This window comes from Schistocerca gregaria, chromosome 7 (assembly GCF_023897955.1).
Source record: "Schistocerca gregaria isolate iqSchGreg1 chromosome 7, iqSchGreg1.2, whole genome shotgun sequence".
NCBI classification, from domain to species: domain Eukaryota; kingdom Metazoa; phylum Arthropoda; class Insecta; order Orthoptera; family Acrididae; genus Schistocerca; species Schistocerca gregaria.
In genome coordinates this window covers 245,926,563-245,952,709 of record NC_064926.1, presented here as the reverse complement: position 1 = coordinate 245,952,709, position 26,147 = coordinate 245,926,563, and the positions used below count along the sequence as shown (strand labels likewise).

The window sequence follows — 26,147 nt, the reverse complement described above, 5'->3', positions numbered from 1 at the left end:
GACAAACTGCGGGCTGCTCTAAATGTAGAAAAATGTAAATTAATGCAGATGAGTAGGTAAAGCAGACCCGTTATGTTCGGTACAGCATTTGTCGTGTAGTGCTTGAGACATACACTTGGATTAAATATTTCGGCGTAGCTTTGCAAGCGATATGAAATCGGAGAAGCACTTAAGGATGGCAGTAGTGAAGGCAAATGATCGATTTTATTTCACTGGGAGAGTTTTAAGAGACTGAGATTCATTTGTAAGGGCACCCATTCTTGAGTCAAGCTCAAGTGTTTGGTATTTCCACGAGGTCGGATTAAAGGAAGACATTCACAGGCGGCCTGCAAGATTTGCTGTCGGTAGGTTCGACGAACACGCGGGTGTTACGGAAGTAGTTCCTGAGTTCAAGTGTGAAACCCTGAAAAGAAGATGCTGTTTTCACAGAACACTTCTGAGACAATTTAAAGAAACGAAAATGAAAACAAACTGCAAAACGATTCTGCTGCCGCCAACGTACATTTAACATAAGGACCACGAAGATAAGGTACGACAAATTTGGACTCGTACGGAGACATAAAGGTATTCGTTTCTCCCTAGCTCCATTTCCTAGTTTAACAGGAAATAAAGCGACTACTAGTAATACGGAGTACCCTCCGCTACTCACCATACGATGACTGTGTGGAATGTATGTATATAAATACTGCACTTCCTTCGAGGCACGTAGCTGGACAAGAGAAGTATATCACATTTCGGGCGATGGAAGAGGCATTACCACGGGATATAAGAAATTTCCTTGACATGTTAGATGTAGTTCAGATTCCCGTCAGTGCGGATGAGTTAAATTTGAATGTTGCAACGAATGACGCCTCTAATCACTTTGATTTTGCAGATCTCGGTATCTCAGTCTGCAAATCTACGGTAGACAACCTATATACTTAAATTTTTTATGCAGGTTTTTTTGCCTGGAAACAAAATATTTTGTTTGTCAGTGGAAGTTATCGTCGTTTAAATGGCAACTGAAAAATTGTTTTTTTTTTTTTTTTTTTAGGTTTCTGTGGAAATGAAATAGCGGGCTTGCTTATTACCATGCCAGGCACCAGTCGACAGCATCGAAGTTTCGAAGCGGTAAGATTCAGTGCTGAATTATCGAGTGAAAATCGTGAGTGAAACAGTGCGGTTCGCTATGGTCATATGGAGAAAACTGCCTTCATACTGTGGTGTGGTTCGACACTTGAGTAATCGCTCACACCTAGGTAAGGCCCTCTTTCATTCACTGATTCTGTATATGCATCAGTGTCAAATTGGCATGAAACGTACAGACTGAAACACCTATGTGGTTAAAACCAATTACATCGAGACTGATCACTTTATCTTTATTGGGTTCACTCTGATTTTTTGCTATGGTGTCGATGTGGCCAACAATCTCGCCGCAGAGGTAACACTCGTTCCCATCACATCAACGATGTGCGGTCGAGCTAAGCTATCACTTGCGTGGGTGACCGTCCGGGTCTGCTGGATGGTGTTGGCAAGTGAGGCCAAATGAGAAGGTACTTCACTGAGAAGTAGCCGCTCTGGACACGAAAACCCATAGCGGCAGGAAGAGTGACGTACTGAGCACATGCTCCTGCATATCTGCATATAGTGATACCTGTAAGCTATGGATGACACCGTTGGGTCTATGGAGGCCTGTTCGGAGTTAGTTGTTAGTTTGTATCGATGTAGCGTACAAGTACTTCTTTCCTGGCTCCAGTTCTGGCTGCAGGAAATAGGTCACTTTGAAATTGCAACAGTGATTTAATGACAAAATACCGAGCGATTTAGAAATATCATTATACCCTAACTAGTGTGATAGTGTGAAGAGAGCACTGATAATGCGCTTCAGAAGCGTTGTTGTACAGACAATAAGTTCGTACTACAACAAATAAGATGATATACAATTAACAAATGGACATCCTCATCATAGATGTTACAAAGGAAATAAATAATTATTTTCGGAGATATTAAGAAGAAGATTATAACACTACGTCTTATACCGGAAAGTCGGAATAGTCAGGATAAACAAGTATCTAAATAACTGGTGTTAATTAGAAAGGAACAGAGAATATTAACTTTGGGTTTGCTGCCTTTCGCCACAGCTCTTTAGTATATGCACAGACAAATTGTTCAACAGAAAATGAAAGTACGATTTCACATATACGAGTTTAAGCAATAGGATTATGTAAGAACGATGCTAGTTTCAGATGATCAATTCTTAATGTCAAAAAGTACAAATGAACTACAGAGGGCCCCGCGGAATGGCCGCGTGGTTAGAGGCGCAATGTCACTGTGAGGCCCCTCCCGCCGGAGATTCTAATCCTCCCTTGGGCATGGGTGTGTGTGTTGTCCTTAGTGTAAGTTAGTTTGAATTACTTTAAGTAGTGTGTAAGTCTACGGACCGATGACCTCTGCAGTTTGATCACACACATTTGAACATTTTTGAACTACAGAGAGCCACTTATGAACTGCACAAAATATTTCAAATAAATTATATTTCAATTTCAATGCAAGAAAAATTAAGAGTTTCATTTAGAAAAACGCAGGCAGAACAAAAGTAGTCATTGTAAGAAAGATCATACAGTAATTTCGTAGATTTAAATTTGTAGCAACTGTGCTAACATACAAAGGACACCTAGCTCAAAAGTTCAGTACCTGAACGCTATCTCTCCAAATGAAATAAGGACATAAACTCACATATCTTCACATTTGTAAAGTTATATTGGTAGCAATATTGCTGTATGATAGGGAATCTCAGGAAAAGGAAAAAAGGAAGAAAAGATAAAATAAGCCGCGCGGGATTAGGCGAGCGGTCTAGGGCACTGCAGTGATGGACTGTGCGGCTGGTTCCGGCAGAGGTTCGAGTCCTCCCTCGGGCATGTGTGCGTGTGTTTGTCCTTAGGATAATGTATTTTAAGTAGTGTGTAAGCTTAGCGACAGGTTACCACAGCAAATAAATCCCATAAGATTTCACACACATTTGAATATTTGATAAAATAATATCACGGGCCAACGAAATACCGTTCCTGAGCAACATTGCATCACTCGAAAAGTTAGATTATAAAAGAAATACAGATGATATAAAGGAATAAAAAATAGTCGATGAAAACGAAAAGACTGTAAAAGAGGAAAGAAAAGATATCCCATCTGTTGGGAACAGTTGAATGAAGATAATCACTAAATTTCTGGCCAAATATTCCGCACATTATATGTCGCGTTGTAAGACCATTGGAAGGACCAAATGTAGCTGCAAGATGCCGAGCAATGACTAACGTATAACAGAAGAAGATAAAGAAGAAGGAGGAGACGATGATTATGATGACGATGAAGCGTCAATTTCTGACTCGCGCTAATAAGTGCAGCAGCAGCCTACAAGATGACACGACTCGGGACCTGAGCACAAGTACACTGTTTTTACTAACTTGTCCAGCCGGTAGTGGCGGCAGGCGATGCACTGGGTGGGCCCCTTGCCGTAGCAGCCCTGCGCGTCGCACTCGGCGTCGCACGTGTGCAGCACGCGCACGTTGCCGCCGCCCTCCTCCTCCGCCATGAGGCCCGCCCCCGCAGCCGCCGCCGCCCCCGCGACGCCCCCGCCGCCCTCAGGCCCCAGCTCCGCTCCGGGCGGCGCCGTCGGAGCTCTGGGCGGCGGTCCGGGTCCTCCGTCGCCGCTCGACCGAACGTTCACCGGCTTCGTGGCCGTCCCGTAGAAGATGAGCTGCCACTTCTTTAGCATCCCTAAAACGTACAGAAAAGGCAAATCATATGATAGCTCTGTGCCCCATAAGTATAAAACACTGCTTATGCTTAGTTATAGGTACATCCTTACCACTGTTCGCAAGCATAGTTGATAGTGCCGCATGGTACGTCCCGTCTATATCGGAAATCTGCCATACAATACCAATCGTATGAGGATTAATGAGCAAATGTGTACACACCACTACACGCCCTCTGAGAGCTCTTGTGTTTCTCGTGATCCCTAAACAGAGCAGTATAAATGACGTGTCAAAATCCCCGTTACTTGTGAATACAGTTCGAGTGACAGCGAAGTGTGTGCTGTCTTCTCTCTAACGATATCAGGGACAGAAGGCAGCAGAAGCCTTCTTCTGTTACTGGGAAAAGGAGAGTAGAAGCACGGGGATTACTATCATACTACTATTTTGGATTTCAAAGGGGAATTGTTTAAACAGTTCAAGAATGTATTTCATATGTACCACACTGGAGGAAATGTCTGTTGGCTCGCTGATCAGCTTTCTAAAACGAGAGTTCCATTTCAGCAAACAATTCCGATTATTCTAACAATATTTCTTCTAGCCACCAGAGAGGAGTATTGTTCCGCTAACATATAAGGAATACATAGATAACAGTTCTTTCCTTCTTTCTTTCACTGGTGCCATGTCCCACACTGACGCAGGAACGGCATTTTTAGGAACGGATTTGGCAAGGTTAGGATTAAGGGGGGCCAGATGCCCTTCACGTCGGCACCCGGTACCCCCTGGGACGGAATTAGTGTACCGCAGCTGTCTGTGCTTAGCGTAATTCATCGAATAGTGTGAACGTGTTCAGATATCGGCGAGTCGTTTAACTGAGGCGGAAAGTGGGAACCAGCCCGGTATTCACCTAGCGCGATGTGGAAAACCGCCTAAAATCCCATCGAGGCTGGCCGGCACACCGGCCCTCGTCGTTAATCCACCAGGGGGATTGTATCCAAGGCCGGTTCGCCTACCCGAGTCCAGGAAGCAGCGCATTAGCGCTCTCGGCCATCCTGGCGGGTCGAATACATATATAAAAGTCTGTTCCGTAAACTGCACAAAAATGTTAGAGACGGGTGGTGAGCTGTGACTGAATTTAACACATTGCCAGAAATATACAACCGCTCTCTAGTAGACACAAGTCAGGACTGCTCTTATTCTTCTATTACCTGACTATACTTACTTCAGCTGTCTCCTAAATGGAAAGCAGTCTTCCTCGTAGATTGTTTTCTACCGCATGAGCCTCAGTTCTGTGACATCAAGAGTTCGCTGGTGATATCTGATGCGCTTAGGCACACCTGACTCCGATTTATACTGTACATCGAGGCCAACCGTTCTACTGATTATACTTGTGATGGCTCCTTGTTCTTAGCACGCTAACGCCTTTTAGTTTCGTCATCACATGTGACATGTAATATGGGCCAACACCATACTGTATTCCAGCATTACCGATGGAGGGCGCTCCGAACCTGTAAGTCATTTTCAACCAGGTGTCCGGATACATTTCATCATATAGTGTATGGTCTATCGGATTCAAATCGGGAGAGTGAGCAGGCCACGCCATGCGTGGAATGTTTTCCGTTTCCAAGGAAACATCAACCACCCGTACGCTATGAAGTCAAGCGTTATCAACCATCAGTACGACGTCTGGGCCCACAGTACCTCGCAGCAACCGCGAATGAGACCCAAGAGCTCGTCACGATATCTGGCAGTAGTTTGACATCGCCGATTCACCTGTACTATTTCATGAAGAGGGGTTCGAGTCGATAATCCCAGCATACACCATTAGTGATCCTCCTCGATATCGATCTCTTTCCACAACGTTTGAATCCCGAAACCCTGTTCCACGTTGCCTCCAAATGTGAATTCATCGAGAAGAACTCCCCACACTTAATCGGGACTTACCTGTGAGAATAACATTAGCCCACTGTTCGTCCGTTCCGGTGGCATGTAGACGACTCCACTCTAGACATTCTCTTCTTTGAATATGTATCAGAGCCAGACATACAGCAGGTCTCCTTAAGTAAAGGCCACTCTGCTGAAGCCTTCTGCACCCACTTTGCCTCGATACAACATGTCCAATGGATGCTGCGAGCTCACATGCCAGTTTCTGTGCACTACTAAGACGGTACTGTCGTGCCTTTACAGCGAAATAACGGTCTCTCTTCAGAAGTCACACGAGGTCGGCTCTGCCCTGTCCTTAGGGATCCAGCTTCGGACTCTATAAACTGTAGCCACGTACGGGAAACTACAGAACAATTCACATGACGCCATCGGGCCACGTCAGTTTGTAATTGTCCTGCTGCCTTTTTTTCTATGGCCCTCCACCGTAGAGAGTCTGTTATGCATCTTCTCTGTGCCATGCAGCACCGTCTGCAATTTTGGATGTGTGGCTACAATGTTTCGTAGATGTCCTGACGTCTTCGTTGGTACGGTTCTCCGTTGACCGGAATGCCATGATCCATGCCATAGGGGATTGTTGCTTTAATTTTGGAAACCAGTGTATAATGTTGGTGCACCTTACTCACTGTGTTATATTAAACTTTCGTAAGGTTTGGCAAGCCTGAGATTATATTCAGACTGCATATTTCACTCTCAAGCGGGACTTGCGGTGACATGGAACTTCGTGGTAGATTAAAATTCTATTCTGGACCAAGACACGAACCCAGGGGGTTTAGGATTTGGTGGACAAGTGTTCCATCAACTGAGCTGCTCAAGTACATCCGTACCCATACCTTTATTTTTGAAATATCCTCATCTTCGATATTCGAAATTTCACGGAAGTATTCCTGTGAAAGTTGAAGGACTAGTACTTCTGGAAGAAAGGACATTCCTAAAAAATGGCTTTACCACAGCTTGCGGGATGTTTCCAGAATGAATTTTTACGCTGTAGCGGAGTGTGTGCTGATATGAAACTTTGCACAACAGCTTCTGCGTAGTTTGGAATGTAGGAGATGAGCTAGTTGTGGAAGTATGACTGTGAGGGCGATTCGTGTGTCGTGCTCTGGTAGCCGTGGAAGGCCAATGTCCTGGGTGTGAGACCCGATCCGGCACACAGTTTAACCCGCCAAGAAGTTTCAGAATGTAATATTGGTTCTCCAAATTTACCAAAGAACATTTCAAAAGATCAACGTTGCCTTTACTCCACGACCACTGGTATAGTTTCCCGAAGATTTATGTTGCACTTATCTATGGACTACACATGAATAGATATGTCTTGTAAACTAAGCTCGAATGGACTAGCGCAGTGGTTAGCACACTGGACTCGCATTCGGGAGGACGATGGTTCACACCCGCATCTGCCCATAATGATTTAGGTTTTCCGTGACATCCATAAATCGCTTACGCCAAATACGAGGAAGGTTACTTAGAAAGGGCACGGTAGCTTTCCTTCTCCAAACTTTCCTTATCCGAGGTTCTGCTCCGCATTTAATGACCTCGTTGTCGACGGGACGTTAAACACTAATCTACTCTTTCTCCTCCTCCTCTTGTAAGCTAAGTGGTTGTCATATCCAAAGGTTGACGTATAATCCTAAGCCAATTCTTGGATATTTTTACGGCTCTTATCGCAGCTAGCTACGTAAGTTCAAAGTCAGAGAACCAGTAACAGAATCATGCCTTGTTAACTGCTGGAGTGCACATACTAACATTCCATTTGTTAACAGGTCTTCTTTTTATGAGTAGCGGCAGATAAGACGCACTTAGTTTGGATTCGAAATGGTGGAAGAGTACCCTATAACAGGAGGCACTTCCGTCATACAGTCAGCCTCATATGCCAGATGCACCAGTTTTCTATAATGCAGTCGACAATAGTTTGTTTTCCTTTCGCCTTATTAGTAAAAGCATATCGCACTACAAGAAGGAAAGCCATTCTTACTTGGAGCAATAATAATTCATGTTGCTACAGTAATTCTAGAAGTTGCAAAATGGTTTCTTAATAAAATGGATGCCTAATTTAGAATCACCCGTTTCGGGAAAGGAAAGTACAGAAAGAACGACAGCACATCCATCACTTGGTGTGTATTTCGTATTACAGGACCAAAAGACTCGTTTTTAATGCGTCTAGTTCCAGCTGAGTAAAGTGAGTCGTTCCAAAAATATTACTAGCACCTTGTTACAGTTTTGATGTATTTACACAATTTGTCCCTTGCTGACTTTACCTGTAACGATTTCGTCACCATAAACATACAAACGAAACATCTGTTTCATTCTACATTGGATGAACTTCAACAGCACATATTAACAGTAAAAAAAGAAGCTTTCCCAGAAATAATCTCGATGGTTTTAGGAAAAATTGCTTCTGTAGAATCCGTTTATTTTAACCGCAAGCAAATCTAAACTTATGTACATTTATAATATATTTAATTGGAGCAGTTTCGAAAATGCCAACACGTGAAAACTGCGTACAGATTTTAGTTGTACAGGATAGTATTATCTCTCGAAGACACTAAGTTGTTCTTCAAACACAGCAGAAAAACTGTTATCGTAGAATATTTTTTTGTTTTCATTTTGAAATCGAACAATTAAGCTACAACTCAAGTCTTCGATCTCCTGTTTCCCCTCCTCTGCGAGCAAAGTCTGTTCATCGGATAACGTTGGCGCCTCACCAACGGGCTGGCTGCCCAGTAAACATGAATTATGTGCAAACATGATTAGAAGCTACCCTAATTACGTTAATGGCTGACTACGGAAGATCAGAGCGATACCCTTCAATTAACTTAATTCAGTTATACACATAGTGAGCTCGGCTCGGTGGAATGAGTCATGGATTGTCCTACATTTTCATCAGATTTTAGTGCGATAAATAGTGGATTGCAACTATCCTCTTTAACACTGAAGTACTAGACAACTCATTCTTTTCTCCGTAAGTAAACATAGTTAGTTTTCGACCTCTTTTAGTTCTTAAAAATATAGAGCTTAGTGACCGCTTCTATCATTTCCTTACGAAAGTAATTGTTTCGGTAGATCTGCAGTATTTCTGGGTTCTTCTGAGACGGACTGATTTCTAAGGGTAGTGAATTCTTGTTTTTGAGCAATCATGTGCTAAACAATTTTGGCAATAGTAACTAGTGGAACTATTACTTTAATAGATTCGTTCATTCAGGAGATCAATATTAGTCACAAATTCATCACACGCTGAAAGCAAGCAGCACGCATGTTCACAATTCTTACAATATTATGTCTGCCACACGTACTAAACGAGGAAAAATACAAAACAAAAAGCTTATAAGACGAGGAAAACAGGAAACGAGAACTGAACATTGTAAGGCAAATCCCAGTGGCAAATCACATTCCGTGCTTAATGATGGACAGAGGGCAAAAGCAAACAAGGAGAAAACGCTTGATATACAGACGAAGTGAAACAGACAGTGAAATGTGAAGCCAATGTTGTATTCCTGCGTATAGTTTATGAAAAATATACCGGACCTGCTCACGGGACAAAGTAGAAATACACCATTCCACAAACAACAAAGGGCTACAGGCATTAATTCGCCCCTGCTGCAACTGACCAGAGCCATTCTTAAAACCAAATATGAAACGGCATATAAAATCGCTCAGGCCAGACTGACAGGATTTTCAGAGTTACAACTCGTAACCACTTAACTATTAGGCATAAAGCATTTTCAGAAATTTAGCCATAGGAATGTATAATACTGGTTATTCGTTGAAAAACATTTAATGTAAGTGAAGGAAATCCGGAGAAGAATGAAGAATAAGACTGACAGTGCTGAGATCACGAATCATGAATGTTTTCGTACATTTATTATGCGCAGCTTGGAAGCTATTTCGAACGATATTCGTAGTGAAGCCGCTGGTATATTCCGAAATTTCTACGTTTATTTAAGAACTGAAAGACTAAATGCTAATACAAATAGGATATTCATCACATAATACACTCTCTATACCGTTATGTTGTTGTTTTTAGTTTGGCTCTACGATTACTGTGAATGCCGCGTTACTACGTATGTAAGAGTTTCAAAGTGTGGACCAAACTACATGACCAGCAAATAGAAATCAAAAACTATCTGAGTATTCCGCAATATCTAGATTCCAGAGAGTTTCCCAATTTCTTACAGCAAGGAAAATATTTTGAGGAGGGCCAAATGCAACAGTAGCCGGAACGTCGGAGAGTTTTACATATACATACCCTGAAGACTTTTATTGACAGTAAATACAAAAAGTCTCTCCCTGAATTAATATAGTGCCGGAACTGTATCCTACAATCGTTTTTGGATTGGCTTTTACATACGTAGAGAAAACGGCCGCCACATACTTCGTTATAAGTGCTAGCCACAGGCTTGGCTGCCTGTGGCCGTTGTCGGGAACAAGCAATGACGTTACAGTAAACAAGTGGTGGCTAAGGAAAACGCATCGCACTATGAAAGACTCCAGGACAGTTCTGCATACACTATCAAGTTATTTAGGGTGCCATGAAACTCATTGTAGAAACTCACAACAAGCCACTGAGGACCATCTCTGCCAGTTCCAATAATATTGTGGGCGACTATTAAAGACGTTATTGTTGTGTTTTGGAATAGGCTTCTGAGCTCTTAACCGGCGTCACGGAATCTCTGCGACTTAGGGAATTATGAAGTTGTAACTTTCGTAATTGTTGATCAGGGAGCCCTCTTTAGTATCTTCCTACGGTAGTGAGACACGCTGCGTGCACAGGCGACTGCAGCCTGTTATTAATGCAAGCACTGTAAACTACGAGCTTAAGAGTCCCCGGGACTCTGCGACGCATTTAGCGTAATAATTCGCTTTTTGTGAATAAGTCTGACAATTCAAATGGGTCAAATGGCTCTGAGCACTACGGGACTTAACGTCTGAGGTCATCAGTCCCCTAGAACGTAGAACTACTTAAACCTAACTAACCTAAGGACATGACACACATTCATGCCCGAGGCCGGATTCGAACCTGCGACCGTAGTGGTTGCGCTGGTCCAGACTGAAGCGCCTAGAGCCGCTCGGCCACACATGCCGTCTTCTGCGAATTCAAAAGCAGTTAACTCTACATATCCAAATACTGGGGAATGTGTACTAAGATAGATTGAGTAATGTGATGCTGACATTTCAGATGAAGTTAACGATGCCGAGAGCAATATTACCATTGAAAATGCTATTCCAAGTTATCACGTAACAGCAACTGAACATGCAGGCAATTAATATGATGCAGATTGAAGGTGAGACAAAGAAAACTGAGCTTACTGCTTACAGATCCATCAGATCCATACCTCTCGTTCCTTCCGGACAGGCTTCGGAAGGCCCAACGGTACAGACCGACAGTCGTGTCATCCTCAGCCGATAGGGCTCACTGGATACTAATATGGAGGGGCACGTACTCAGTGTATCGCTCTCCAGGCACCCATAGTTTTTGAGACGGAAGCAGCCGCTACACCGTCACATGGCTCTGAGCACTATGGGACTCAACTGCTATGGTCATCAGTCCCCTAGAACTTAGAACTACTTAAACCTAACTAACCTAAGGACATCACACACATCCATGCCCGAGGCAGGATTCGAACCTGCGACCGTAGCAGTCGCACGGTTCCGGACTGCGCGCCTAGAACCGCGAGACCACCGCGGCCGGCACACCGTCACATAGCTCCTCAGTTGGCCTCACAACGGCTGAGAGCACCCCACTTGCCAACAGCGCTTGGCAGAGCAAGGAAGTCAGTGTCGATGTGTTGCCCAAGTCCAACAGCGCTTAACTTCGGTGATCTCACAGGAAACGGTGTTAGCATTGCTGCAAGGCCGATGGCTGCAAATCTACGAGCCTCCTAAATATTATCTCTTCTTATAATTTAGGCCTATCAAATGCGTATCCCTTAAAAAAAAAAATTATTTGTCAGTTTCTCTTGGAAAATAGAAGTAATGGAGATAATGTATTTATTTTTCTAATATCTTTGGCCGGCCGATGTGGCCGTGTGGTTCTAGGTGCTGCAGTCTGGAACCGCGAGACCGTTACGGTCGCAGGTTCGAATCCTGCCTCGGACATGGATGTGTGTGATTACCTTAGGTTAGCCAGGTTTAACGAGTTCTAAGTTCTAGGGGACTAATGACCTCATAAGTTAAGTCCCATAGTGCTCAGAGCCATTTGAACCATTTTGTAATATCTTCAGTTTCATATTTTCTGCTTTAGTTTCATTCCAGACTGGTTGCGAATAAAAAAGTGTGCTTCATCATAAGTTTTTATTTATGTGTATGTCCGAAAATAACAACAAGAAAAATGATCACCATACACTATATACCTTTTGGCTTTGGGTTCAAAATGGCTCGGAGCACTATGGGACTTAACTTCTGAGGTCTTCCGTCCCCTACAACATAGAACTACTTAAACCTAACGAAGCTAAGGACATCACATGCATCCATGCCCGAGGCATAACTAGAACCGCTCGGCCACTTCGGCCGCCTTGGGTTTGGGATTCCAGGACTTGGCAACGTATTTAGTGCCAAGATTTCCGGCAACGCCGGTTAAGGGTGTGGCGTCGCAACTAGTGCGAGCGCACAGTTTTCTATCAAATATTTACTGTGAAATGTAGACAGACTGTAAAGTAGCCATCAGATTAGCATATGTGCTGTAGCGGGCAGATTACCGGTGTCCGTTCGTCTGACGTCACGACCATATGGCATGTCTGTACCGTGAGAATGTAAGACCTGTGCGCTAACTAGCCGCGTGTATAACGTGGAACTTTCATCTTTAATAACTTCTAACTGAGGAACCTGAGGAAATTAAAAGTTAATATACTAGTTTCTGTTATGAATAAAAATAAGTCATCCAAATTTGAGCTTTGAAACCTGCATATTTTGGAAATTAGAAAAATCTTACAGAAAACGCAAATTTCTACAATTTTCGAGTCTAAATAAATACCATTATGTATAGATCACCTTCAGTGACCATCCAACTATGAAACAAAATCACCTTCCGTGCTTTTGTATTTATTTTGAGAATTTTACTTTTAGAAATTCACCTATAACTTTGTTAAAACCATAAATGTTTTGAATTTTTGTGAACAGTTATTTTATATGAGTAGGTGAGAGTGAATGAGTGTGCCTGAGTGAATGAAAGAGGGACATTCGCCATTCTTTGCAAGTGTATAAAATCTAGGTTGGAACTCGCAAGTGTTCAGACGATGTAACCGTGGGAACAGAGTCGCCAGTGGTTCCCCATCTTAGTGAATGTCGGATGTCCAAGAGTGTATGGTATTGTACAAGCAGCCAGAACGTTCGCGAGTATTTAAATAATTTCTGGAAATAAAGTAAAGTCTAGTTTTCCTTTCGGTTTGTTAAATTATACAGTAAATTTTGTGTAACAAGAAATCATGACGTAAATGATTCAGAAGTCATGACTGGTGCGTGCTAGATGTTGGCGCGAGGCGCACCCAAAGAGTTAATTCTGATTGGCTGTGTGATGTGTGAGCCAATGAGATGCGAGGACGGTTAGCAGACTAGGAGAGTGAGTCGCGAGTGGATGAGGAGTCGCGAAGGAACTGTGATCGAGAAGAGACATGCTTGATGTGTCCTCGAGAATAATGTGTAAAATGAAGTCATAAAACGGCTTCATCGGTTCGGTACTGTGCGATTTGAGACTGGAAGAGTCCAGTAACGCGTAGTGTGAGTTTGAGCGAGTTGTGACTTTTCGTTCCGCGAAAGACGCGAGTAACTTTAATAATTAAAAGCGTGGCGGTACTTCGTAAACTTTTACTAAGTGCTTATGGCGAGCATTAACGTTAAAAAACGAACTATTATTGAACATCGACTGCAAACGTGTATGTTAGAAAATCGTCTGTGTTGCAGTTAAGTAAATTCCGTAACTTTGAAAGCTAATTCTGGCGGGGTTTGAGTGTGGATAGAATTGTGAACTGAACTTTCTTCAAACGTAGATTAGCGGGCTGATGATCAGGCTTAAAGACAATAAAGAGCTTAAATAGAATTACCAACTTCGCGTTCTCGTTTGAGTAAACAATTACTACCATTCCAATAACTCAATTTATTTAGGAAGATTGCTCATAGATTGTATTTCAGCAAACATGTATCGCGGCCTCCGGTGAGCGGCTATTAAATTGCAGTTTCTTCAACACTGCTTTTCTGCAATTTTTCCAGTAGCTGCTATCAGGAGAGGCGAGTGCAGCAACTACCTAAGAAACGAGGTAGGTGGATTTTCTTTCAGGGAAAGGAAACTGCGCGATAAGAGCCTGACCCGTCGCAAGTGGTGCATCGGCCCGGGAAATAAAAATAGTAAATTCCAGTGAATTTAAAAAAAAGCAGTAGTGACAATTACCGGACAATACAGAAGTGCTCGCTATGTGTAGGAACTGTGTAGCGTACAAATTGATATCGCCACGTGAATAGGAAGGACAGTGAAAGTGTCCGTGAACTGTAATGTGTTGTACGGAACAGAAGAATTTTTCGGTGACTACGCGCCGATTGGAATAGCAGTCTACGACGGCGTCTGGCAGACGACGAGCTACGGAGACTACGCAGAGGCGACGACAGCAGTGGCAGTTGGCAGCGCTGATTCGAGCGGGGGCCCGGAAACTGGTACAGCATTGCAGTGTATGGTGAACGGACCCGCAGTTTCATCTAGCAGCAACGCAGCACGCCGAAGCACAAAGTTAAGTACAGTGCTTTTGAAAACTTTGTGTGTTTGTGGAGTCAAACTGAGAAAAATGGCTGAGTTTCAACCAAGTGACAAAAAGGCGGAACTAAGTTGTGATAGTCGGATGGAGACAGGGGAAAATGACCCCATGAATTTTAGTTTAGACGTGTCTCAACCCAATTTCAGTAGTAGTTTGACTGATTCATCCTATGTTAATTATAGTTTGGAGTCAGATCCAAATATGTCAGTGCCCAGTGAGTTACAGTTACCCATGCCGGTAGTTAATGTTAATAGGGACATTGTATCAGCAAATGAGGGGGCGAAGGATAATGTCGCCAGTATGCTGATGAATCTATTAACTAAGATGAACGTGTTGGATTCCAATATGTCAAGTAAGATGGATTCCAGTATGTCAAAATTGGAAACTAATATGTCAAGTAAAATGGATTCAAAAATGTCTAAATTAGGATCTGATTTAAGTAATGAGATGACTAAAATGGGCGCTGATTTAGATTCCAAAATATCCGATCTCAGAGACTGTTGGAAGCAAGATTTAGCAGTGCTCAGTAGTAAAGTAAATGTTGAAATACAGCAGGTTAAACTAGAATGTACAGAAAATATTGTTCAAGTGCAAAGTGAATTGAAGACACGAATCGAACAGGTTACTGAGGATCAACAGCAATTTAAATCCCATGTTGATGCAGAATTAGATAAAGTATGTGAGCACATAAAAGTGGTAGAGAATTCCAATGAAATTAATCATGCCGCCTTAGAATGTAAAGTAAATGATACCAAAATTCGGTGTGAGAAACTTGGAGAGCAAGTTGTAAATAAGGTCAATAATTTAGAGACTCACATAAGCCATTTCAGTGAAAGTGTGAATGAGCAACTTTGTGGGCATGAATGCAGACTAACCAAAGTAGAACAGTGTGTTTCTAACCATTGTGGTAGTATAATTTCCAGTGGAATAATTGAATCTACCGAGGTTGCGTATGTTACCCACAGACAGTTTTTAAAATTTGACCCAAGTAAGAACATGCACCCCAGAGAATATTGGAACGATTTTGAAGACGTTTTGCCGAAAGTATGGAGCGATAAACAAAAGATAGGCTTTATCACTTCAAATTTGATGGGAGAGGCCAGAGTATGGGGGAATTTAGCCTCTGAAAAATACGCGAAATTGTCAGAATTTAAATTAGCGTTCTTTGAGGAATACTGGGGAAAGAGAAAGCAGATGGATGTTCTTAATCGGTTCTGGTCGGGAGAGAAGTATGACCCCAAGAGAGAGGGCATCAAACGATTTGTTCAAAGGTGGGTAGCAACTCTGTCCTACCTTAGTAATAAGTTAGAAACAGAACAGATCATATTAGGGGTAGAAAATAAGCTACCGTGGAACTGGAAAACTAAGATCATATCTGCGCCCCGAGATAACATTGACAAGTTCGTACAGTATTTAGAAAGGGTTGAATCCGTCCAAAAAGAAGAAGAAAACATGAGGAGGGAGCATCGCCCGCCTGCTAGGCAGAATGACAATCGCGCGGATGTAAACATTAATAGGATGGGTGTTCAGAGAGGCGGCGGATACCGTGGCAGTTCACGTGGTAGAGGAAGAACATATGTTAACAGGTTCAATGAACGCGAGCAGTATGACAGCGGCCGACAGATGTCAGGAGGTGAGGCGGTCAGCTGGAGGCATAGTGATGACGCACCGCGCTCGGAAAACCATTAATTGTCTACGAGTGTGCTGGCGATCGTAGGCAACAGCGTTTAAAGTTAAATCCGCTGGCAAAACCATTCATAAGAAAGCAGCCTGAACGACCACCTAACATAAATGTTGTTGCTACAAAATTTAGGGAGGATAACGTAAAACAGACAGAGATAGTAGCTTTAAGTCAAGTGGAGGTTAATGAACCAATTAACTGTAAGAATAATCATAAGAAGCCACTTATTGAAGAACTAAGTACTAGTTATAAGGGTAATAATCAGAAAGACATTATGCACAGTAAAACTAATGAAGAGCTGTCGGATAGGGGTGAGAACAGTAATAATGGCAGGGTTGTGACTGTGCTTGATAAGATAATTGATGTTGTAGATAGTTACGAAGAAGAGGATAGATTAGAGGAGGAGGTAGAGGTTAATGACGACGCCTTGGATAGGGTCGTAGAAAAGGAGGTTAATGAGAAAGAGGGGGAAACATTGGAAAAATGTTTTGACTTAGCAATAGTGGATAGGCTAATAGGAGCTGCCACTAGAATTGAGGGTGATAATAAGCATGAAATAAACCCTGTAAGTGTGAATGTGATTGCCACCCAAAAGACAGGCTTCGAAAGGAGAGAAATTGTGCAAGATTTATTGGAGGAAGCAGAACCCAAAATAAATAAAGAGTACTTAGGGCAACCGATAGTAGAGCTAAGAGTATTAAATGAACCAGTTAAATGTTTGATAGATACTGGATCGGAAGTCTGTGCAGTATCCCAGAACTTGGTAAATGAACTCCCTAACAGTAAACAGATTGTTAAGATGCCAGTAAGTGGCTTGAACATTGTAGTAGCAACCGGTAAGACTAAGAAGACAGTAAAACAGGAAGTGTTTCTACCCATAGCATTTAAGGAAGTAGAAATAAGACAGAACTTCTTAGTTATAAATGGACTGAGTGTAGACATATTGGTGGGGGCTGACTTTTTGAATAAATATGAAGGATGGGTGAATTTTTCTACCAATGATGTTATGGTAAAAATTAAGGGTAAACTAATTACTATACCTTTCATCGGTAAGCAGCTATGTGAGGATCCTGAGCAGAATGATTTTCCTATATGTATTTGTAAAACAGAGAAATTCTTGGAGGGCTATAATGAGTACAGTGGCAAAAAAAGTAGAGGATCCGTCTGAGCTTGTGAGTGTCAGAAATAGGATCGAGGAGAAATTACTAAAGAGAGACGTGGCCAGGAGTGAGTAGATACCTCAGAGAGCTTTGCACTCTTTGCAGAGCTAAGTGCGTGACGAGCACTAGGTCTCGAGTCGTTTGACAATATTTCTTCCACTTTCTTTTCCGTATTGTCAACCTACCTCTTCTTTCATTCAGAACTAAAATTCTATCGTCTTTCCTTCTTCTCTATCGTAGTTTTTAAGTGATAAAGTGTTAAGTAATGAGTAGGAAAGAACCTCAGTGCAGTATAGGTTAAGCGTAAGGAATGAGTGTAAGAGAAAATCAAAAAGGATTCAGATACCTCAGATAAGTAATAAGTCTCAGTAAAGTAAATGTTTGGCCTAAGGTGTGAGTAATGCCCTTAGAAAGGTAAAATAACTAAGAAATGTAAGAGCCTCAGAAAATATGGTGACGAACATTGAAGCTGTTTGTTAAGTAACAGAACGATATGTTAAGACGTAGCATTAAGCTAATGTTTAGGAAAGGAAATGGAGCAGTACAGCAAAACTGTCTGTTCAATGAAGTCAGAGCCTCAGGAGGTGATTTAGTGGTAAAATGAGTAAAGGTACAGTGCAACAAGGTTGACTGTCAAAGGGGTAAAGGAAGTTAAGTTAAAGGGACAGTGCAGCAGGACTGACTGTCAAATGAAGATAAATATGTGAGAAAAGGAGAAAGAATGAGCATAGTGTTTGGCTAGCTCGATATTAGGAAAAAGTGAGGCTACGAAGGTGAGTAAATAAAAAGCTTAATGTTGGTAACCAGAGGTGGCGTTTGTTGGTAAACAGAGGAGATGTTTGTAAACAAAAGGAAGTGAGGCTACGAATGTAAACAGAGCTGAGGCGACGTTGGTAACTCAGGAGGTGGATGTATGTTAGAAAGTATGGGTAACGAGGTTTCGCAGATTAGTAGGAAACGCTTTAACAAATACTAACCTGAGTGTGTGAAGTATGAGTATGAGAGTTGTAAATTAAACCCGAATGTGACTAGAGAAAACCTGATGTTGACAAGAAATTGAAGTAACTCCAGATATGTGAGATGAGGAAAGTACCCATGACATCGATTCCATTTTTGACCAGAGACACACAAAGCTCCCCAAGATTGTCGTAGAGATTAGTATAAGGATTGTAGTGTTGATAAATGAATAAGTAAATATGTATTTTTCAGTGTTTAATTTATGATACAGGACTACAGGAGATTGCCTGGAGACAGAATTGTAATATTGATAATTTTGTGTATATTTTATATTGTTGTGTATTGTACAGGAACTGGAGAGTCACCAGTGCTGGCGGAGATTTATTATGTATTTGTGAACTATTTGTAGGAATTGTTTTTCTTAGTATTTCTTATGTCACCATAACTTGTTTGATTATGAGATGAAGAAGTAATTAAAGAGTAAATGTGCCACTTCGGTACTGCATTAGGAAAGTCAATTCACTTTTCATTTAAAAAAAAAAAAAAAAAAAAATTTGAAAATTGTACATACTGTAAAGTAAATTTTATCAAAAATATGAGACTTTAGAGTCAAGCAGATAGCGTCATTTATCGCTGCTGTAGGTTAAGACGTAGCAGTTAGAAAGGGAACTGAGGCCAGCTGATGTTTCAGGTGCGCCGAAGTAAACAGAGGTGGTAGCACGAGACTTGAAATGGACCTCCCAAGCAGGACCCGGTCGAACTACGAGTGCTATCAAAATCTTAAGTGTAAGAGGTAAAAAAGTGACGCTCACAATAGCGATAGTAGTGTTAGTGTGCGTGTGACGTACATCAAGATAGTATTTAGGTTTGTTTTCTTTTTCAGGAATTTGTAAATAGAATTTTGTAATCTGAAAAATTTTTTTTGAATGATGATAAAAGTGCATGTTTAGATATAAGATGTTTTGTAGATCGTCAGCCCTAGGTATAAGTGGATGATTGATGTACAGGAACTATAAATGTTAAATAGCTCTTTGAGTAAATCTTTAATAGAAATTTTTTTAGAAAACTAAAAGTTTGTCATGAATGAAAAAATTTAGTTTCCTCAGGAGGTGTGTGGCGTCGCAACTAGTGCGAGCGCACAGTTTTCTATCAAATATTTACTGTGAAATGTAGACAGACTGTAAAGTAGCCATCAGATTAGCATATGTGCTGTAGCGGGCAGATTACCGGTGTCCGTTCGTCTGACGTCACGACCATATGGCATGTCTGTACCGTGAGAATGTAAGACCTGTGCGCTAACTAGCCGCGTGTATAACGTGGAACTTTCATCTTTAATAACTTCTAACTGAGGAACCTGAGGAAATTAAAAGTTAATATACTAGTTTCTGTTATGAATAAAAATAAGTCATCCAAATTTGAGCTTTGAAACCTGCATATTTTGGAAATTAGAAAAATCTTACAGAAAACGCAAATTTCTACAATTTTCGAGTCTAAATAAATACCATTATGTATAGATCACCTTCAGTGACCATCCAACTATGAAACAAAATCACCTTCCGTGCTTTTGTATTTATTTTGAGAATTTTACTTTTAGAAATTCACCTATAACTTTGTTAAAACCATAAATGTTTTGAATTTTTGTGAACAGTTATTTTATATGAGTAGGTGAGAGTGAATGAGTGTGCCTGAGTGAATGAAAGAGGGACATTCGCCATTCTTTGCAAGTGTATAAAATCTAGGTTGGAACTCGCAAGTGTTCAGACGATGTAACCGTGGGAACAGAGTCGCCAGTGGTTCCCCATCTTAGTGAATGTCGGATGTCCAAGAGTGTATGGTATTGTACAAGCAGCCAGAACGTTCGCGAGTATTTAAATAATTTCTGGAAATAAAGTAAAGTCTAGTTTTCCTTTCGGTTTGTTAAATTATACAGTAAATTTTGTGTAACAAGAAATCATGACGTAAATGATTCAGAAGTCATGACTGGTGCGTGCTAGATGTTGGCGCGAGGCGCACCCAAAGAGTTAATTCTGATTGGCTGTGTGATGTGTGAGCCAATGAGATGCGAGGACGGTTAGCAGACTAGGAGAGTGAGTCGCGAGTGGATGAGGAGTCGCGAAGGAACTGTGATCGAGAAGAGACATGCTTGATGTGTCCTCGAGAATAATGTGTAAAATGAAGTCATAAAACGGCTTCATCGGTTCGGTACTGTGCGATTTGAGACTGGAAGAGTCCAGTAACGCGTAGTGTGAGTTTGAGCGAGTTGTGACTTTTCGTTCCGCGAAAGACGCGAGTAACTTTAATAATTAAAAGCGTGGCGGTACTTCGTAAACTTTTACTAAGTGCTTATGGCGAGCATTAACGTTAAAAAACGAACTATTATTGAACATCGACTGCAAACGTGTATGTTAGAAAATCGTCTGTGTTGCAGTTAAGTAAATTCCGTAACTTTGAAAGCTAATTCTGGCGGGGTTTGAGTGTGGATAGAATTGTGAACTGAACTTTCTTCAAACGTAGATTAGCGGGCTGATGATCAGGCTTAAAGACAATAAAGAGCTTAAATAGAATTACCAACTTCGCGTTCTCGTTTGAGTAAACAATTACTACCATTCCAATAACTCAATTTATTTAGGAAGATTGCTCATAGATTGTATTTCAGCAAACATGTATCGCGGCCTCCGGTGAGCGGCTATTAAATTGCAGTTTCTTCAACACTGCTTTTCTGCAATTTTTCCAGTAGCTGCTATCAGGAGAGGCGAGTGCAGCAACTACCTAAGAAACGAGGTAGGTGGATTTTCTTTCAGGGAAAGGAAACTGCGCGATAAGAGCCTGACCCGTCGCAAGGGCTAAGGCAGAAATGGACTGGTAATTTTATTGTTGCTGTAACAGAAGAAAGTAATAATAATAAAAAGAAGAGAGAGGCGCAAAGACGGAGGACAGGTTTCCTCCGTAACAACGGTCGAGGGCAGGGCGCAGAGCGAGGTGACTCACCGGGCTGCGTGGCCCTGCGCGAGCCGGCGTTGAGGATGTCGAGCGTCCAGCGGCCGCCGGGCGCCTCGCCCCAGTAGTGGACGCTGAGGAAGGCCCAGTCGTCGAGCGCGGCGCTGAGCAGGTCGCGCGGCCGCGGCGACAGCAGCGTGCACGCCGTGCCCGCCGGCGACGTCAGCCGCACGCGCAGGTTGCCGCGCGGCAGGAAGCGCAGCGACACGCGGCACTGCACGTGCTCCAGGAAGCGCACCTCGCTCGCCGAGCCCGTGCAGCCCGACACGTCCATGTGCACGCGTAGGCTCGCGCCCGCCGACGCCTCCAGCTCCCTGCCGCGCAACAGCGAAACACAACACCCGGGTTACAGCCGCGGCACTGTGCGGACTCTTCTGACAGAGGCTACTCCAGGCGAAAACCAGGCCATGCGACAATTTCAAAATTTAATAATTATAGCAGCGTACTAGCAAATGAACCAGTGAGGTTGTTCTGACGTTGTGGATGCTAATGGAATCAAGACTTACAGCAGTAGAGCAGGGCAGAATTTTTTTTTCTTTTTTTCTTTTTTCTTGAGACTATTTCTTTTTTACTGTCTTTAAATGTTCCATAGAGAGTCTATTTTTACAGATAATTTACACTACTCGCAATTAAAATTGCTACACCAAGAAGAAATGCAGATCATAAACGGGTATTCATCGGACCAATATATTATACCAGAACTGACATGCGATTACATTTCCACGCAATTTGGGTGCATATATCCTGAGAAACTATATGGCCGTAATAACGGCCTTGATACGTCTGGGCATTTAGGCCAATAGAGTTTGGGTGGCGTGTACAAGTACAGCTGCGCATGCAGATTCAACACGATACCACAGTTCATCAGGAATAGTGACAGGCGTATTGTGGCGAGCCAGTTGCTCGGCCACCATTGACCAGACGTTCTCAGTTGGTGAGAGTTCTGGTAAATGTGCTGGCCAGGGCAGCAGTCGAACATTTTCTGTATCCAGAAAGGCCCGTAGAGGACCTGCAACATACGGTCGTGCATTATCCTGCTGAAATGTAGGGTTTCGCAGGGATCGAATGAAGGGTAGAGCCACGGGTCGTAACACACTTGAAATGTAACGTCTACTGTTCAAAGTTCCGTCAATGCGAACAAGAGGCGACCGAGACGTGTAACCAATGGCCATCCCAAACCATCACGCAGGGTGATAAGCCAGTTTGATGATGACGAATACACGCGTCCAATGTGCGTTCATCGCGATGTCACCAAACACGGATGCGTCCATCATGATGCTGTAAACAGAACCTGGACTCATCCGAAAAATGACGTTTAGCCATTCGTGCACCCAGGTGCGTCATTGAGTACACCATCGCAGGCGCTCCTGTCTGTGGCGCAGCGTCAAGGGTAACGGCAGCCATGGTCTCCGAGCAGATAGTCCATGCTACTGCAAACGTTGTCGAAGTGTTCGTGCAGATTGTTGTTGTCTTGCAAACGTCCCCATTTGTTGACTCAGGGATCGAGACCTGGCTGCACGATCCGTTAGATCCATGTGGATAAGATGCCTGTCACCTCGACTGCTAGTGATACGAGGCCGTTGGGATCCAGCCTGTCATTCCGTTTGACCCTCCTGAACCTACCGATTCTATATTCTGCTAACAGTCACTGGATCTCTACCAACGCGAGCAGCAACGTCGCGATACGATAAACCGCAATCGCGATAGGCTACTATCCCACCTTTATCAAAGTCGGTAAGTGATGGTACGCATTTTTCCTCTTACACGAGGCATCACAACACCGTTTCACCAGGCAACGCCGGTCAACTGCTGTTTGTGTATGAAAATCGGTTGGAATCTTTCCTCATGTCAGCACGTTGTAGGTGTCGCCACCGGCGCCAACCTTGTGTGAATGCCCTGAAAAGCCAACCATTTGCATATCACAGCATCTTCTTCCTGTCGGTTAAATTTCGCGTCTTTTGCACGTCATATTTGTGGTGTAGCATTTTTAATGGTCAGTAGTGTATATAAAATGTGCCATAAATATTAAAACTGAGACCTACTCCAAAGGGGTCTGGCGTATCCGAGCCCTCGAATGGAACGGATGTGCACTGAAGAGCGAAAGAAACTGGTACACCTGCCTAAAATTGCGTAGGGCCACCACGATCAAGAGAACTGGCTCAACACGATGTGGCAAGGACTGGACTGATGTCGGCAGTAGTGCTAGAGGGAACTGACACCCTGAATCCTGTAGGGCTGTCCATAAATCCGTAAGAGTACGAGGCGGTGGAGACCTTTTCTAAACAGCACGTTGCAAGGTATCACAGATATGCTCAATAATGTTCGTGTCTGGGGCGTTTGTTGGCCAGTAGAGGTGTGTAATCACAGAAGAGTGTTCCTGGCGCCACTCTGTAGCAATTCTGGACGTGTGGGGTGTCGCATTGTCATGCTAGAGTTGTCCAAGTCGGTCGGAATGCACTATGGACATGAATGAATGCAGGTGACCAGACAGGATACTTACGTACGGGTCACCGGTCATAGATATATCTAGACGTGTCAGAGGTCCCATATCACTCCAATTGCCCACTCTCCACACCATAACAGAGCCTCCAACAGCCTCCAAAGTCCCCCACTGACATGCAGGGTCCATGGATTCATGAGGTTGCCTCCCTACCCGTACGCGTCCATCCTCTCGATACAATTTGAAACGAGACCCGTCCGAACAGGTAACATGTTTCCACTCATCAGCTGTCTAACGTCGTTGTTGACCACCCAAAGCTTTAAGCCTCCCCTGGCTTAAAGCTTTGTGTGGTGCACTCATCAAGGGTAAACGAGTGGGCCTTAGGTTCCGAAAGCGCATATCGATGATGTTAAGTTGAATACTTCGCGCGCTGACACTTTTTGATGTTCCAACACTGAAATGTGCGGAAGGGTTGCACTTCTGTCAGGTTAATCGATTATCTTCAGTCGACGTTGGTCCCGTTCTTGCGGAATCTTTTTCTGGCCGCAGCGATGTCAGAGATTGTTGTGTTTTACCGGATTCTTGATATTCAGGGCACACTCGTGAAATGGTCGCACCGGAGAATCCCCACTTCATCGCTACCTCGGGGATGCTGTCTCCCACGCCTCGTACGATGATTATAATACCACGCTCAAACTCACTTAAATCAGGATAAGCTGCCATTGCAGCAGCAGTAACGGATCTACAACTGCGCCAGCCACTTATTGTCTTATGTAGGCATTGCCGACCGAAGCGCCGTATTCTATTTGCTTTTCAATACGCATGCCTATTTCATTTTCTTTGGCGTTTCAGTTTAATACAATAGTCCGTATAATAGTATAGTAGCTACTTACGGAATAGGGGTCCTGTTAGTGTCGGACAGTGTCACAGAGGATATTGTTATCGACTATAATACTATATTCAGTACATTTCTCTTCGTAACATGATTTATTCACGGTACACATCATGGAAGCAAATGGTTTTCCAGCGCCTGCTTGTCAGTTCACTTGTTTTTTATAAGAAGCAAAATTTGAGTGCTTGAGAAGCGTCAAACAAAAGTGTTTATACGTATAGAAAACGTTAAAAAGTAATACCAATTTTGCGAAGAACGGTTCGATTGCTAAGCGGCAGCTAGTTAGGCCTAATCCAAATAAGTTCGTCAAAATAACTATGTTTCGACATCGTCGACAAGTAGCCGACTGTACAGCGCTGTCAATCCCGATAAAAGGTTTGGCCAGTTTCAAAGTTAAAAAACAGACGTTAAAACTTACATCTCTTGTTTTTCTCAAAACACATTCTTAAAGTTGTCGGAAGCTATAGCTCATGAAATATACATTTTATATTATACTTTAATGTAACTTGTGAGTTGTCGTTCTTTTTACTGTAGTATGTAGGAATTTTGCCATGAATTTTAGTTGTGATTCGGGATTCACATTTTTATAAGGAATTTGTTGTTTTCAGATTTTATTGAAAAAATCGTGAATATCTATTCAAAAATCCAGCGTCACCTTAATCGACCCCCTAGAACGTAAGGCACTTCCGGTGGATGCGTTCGACAGTGTCAATTGGTGCAAGGTGTGAGTCCTGAAATTTTCCCGTCTTAAAGAGTATCTCAGGATTCGGCAGAACTGAAACTTAAAGCCTTTTGACGATATGTAGGATACATGCCTGTAGTATCCCCACGGTCAAGAACTGCATCATCTGAATTCAGTCCAAGAGAATATTCAATGTATGAGGGAAGTGGAGAAGGGCGGTTGACTGCCATTTATGGTCATCTCGGTCAATCGGAAAGTGGACTGATCTTTTTGACAGTCTGTTTAGAGCACTTCCATACATATAGACCTGTATAATGTAGGCGTCTACCTGCCACCACCCATTACAGACTACGGGCCTCCGTCTCCACGTCAGATCAGCAAAGCTTCAGAGAAGAGGAAACGTGATTACCCATACGATTAAGAGGAGAAGGCGCGGTTCGAGTCAAGAGCGTTTCTCTCATATGTCGGCAACATTTCATTGACATTAGGAAAAATCAAATTTAAACATTATCTCAGAGTTAACTTCCTGCCACCTACAAAAACCTATGCACTGCTCGAATTGCTAAAGGACGATCTGGGTCGCGGAGGGCTCCAATATACTGAATACCTTGTCAGTGTGGCGAGGTTATGCATACGAATGCTCCACCTGGCTCTACATATGCATCTCTATCGAGTGTCTGTTGTTCGTGTATTAAAACCAGCAGATGCTCCTCAGCACCTCCGGTTTTGTGAGTGGCTGTACACTAATAATAAAGAGCTTGGACACGGATCTGTTCTTTATGTCTGGTGAAGCCTGATTTCACCTGCAAGGCTGTGTCAACTCATAGGATCAAATTTTCTGGGCAGCAGCGAATCTGCCCAGCTTCCACGAAATATCATTGCGTGATCAGAAGGGTGCAGTTTTTTATTTAATGTCTGCATTCTGCACTAT

The 26,147-nt window shown here is 42.8% G+C and overlaps 1 protein-coding gene across 1 annotated transcript in view; it reads right to left on the bottom strand.

Annotated features, from left to right (window-relative positions):
* The window catches only part of LOC126281749 (furin-like protease 2), a 710,013-nt gene that overhangs the window by 130,279 nt on the left and 553,587 nt on the right, over positions 1 to 26,147 (bottom strand). The window contains 2 exon segments of the mRNA XM_049980936.1: positions 3,441 to 3,753; positions 21,194 to 21,516. Coding sequence (XP_049836893.1) covers positions 3,441 to 3,753; positions 21,194 to 21,516 — 636 coding nt within the window.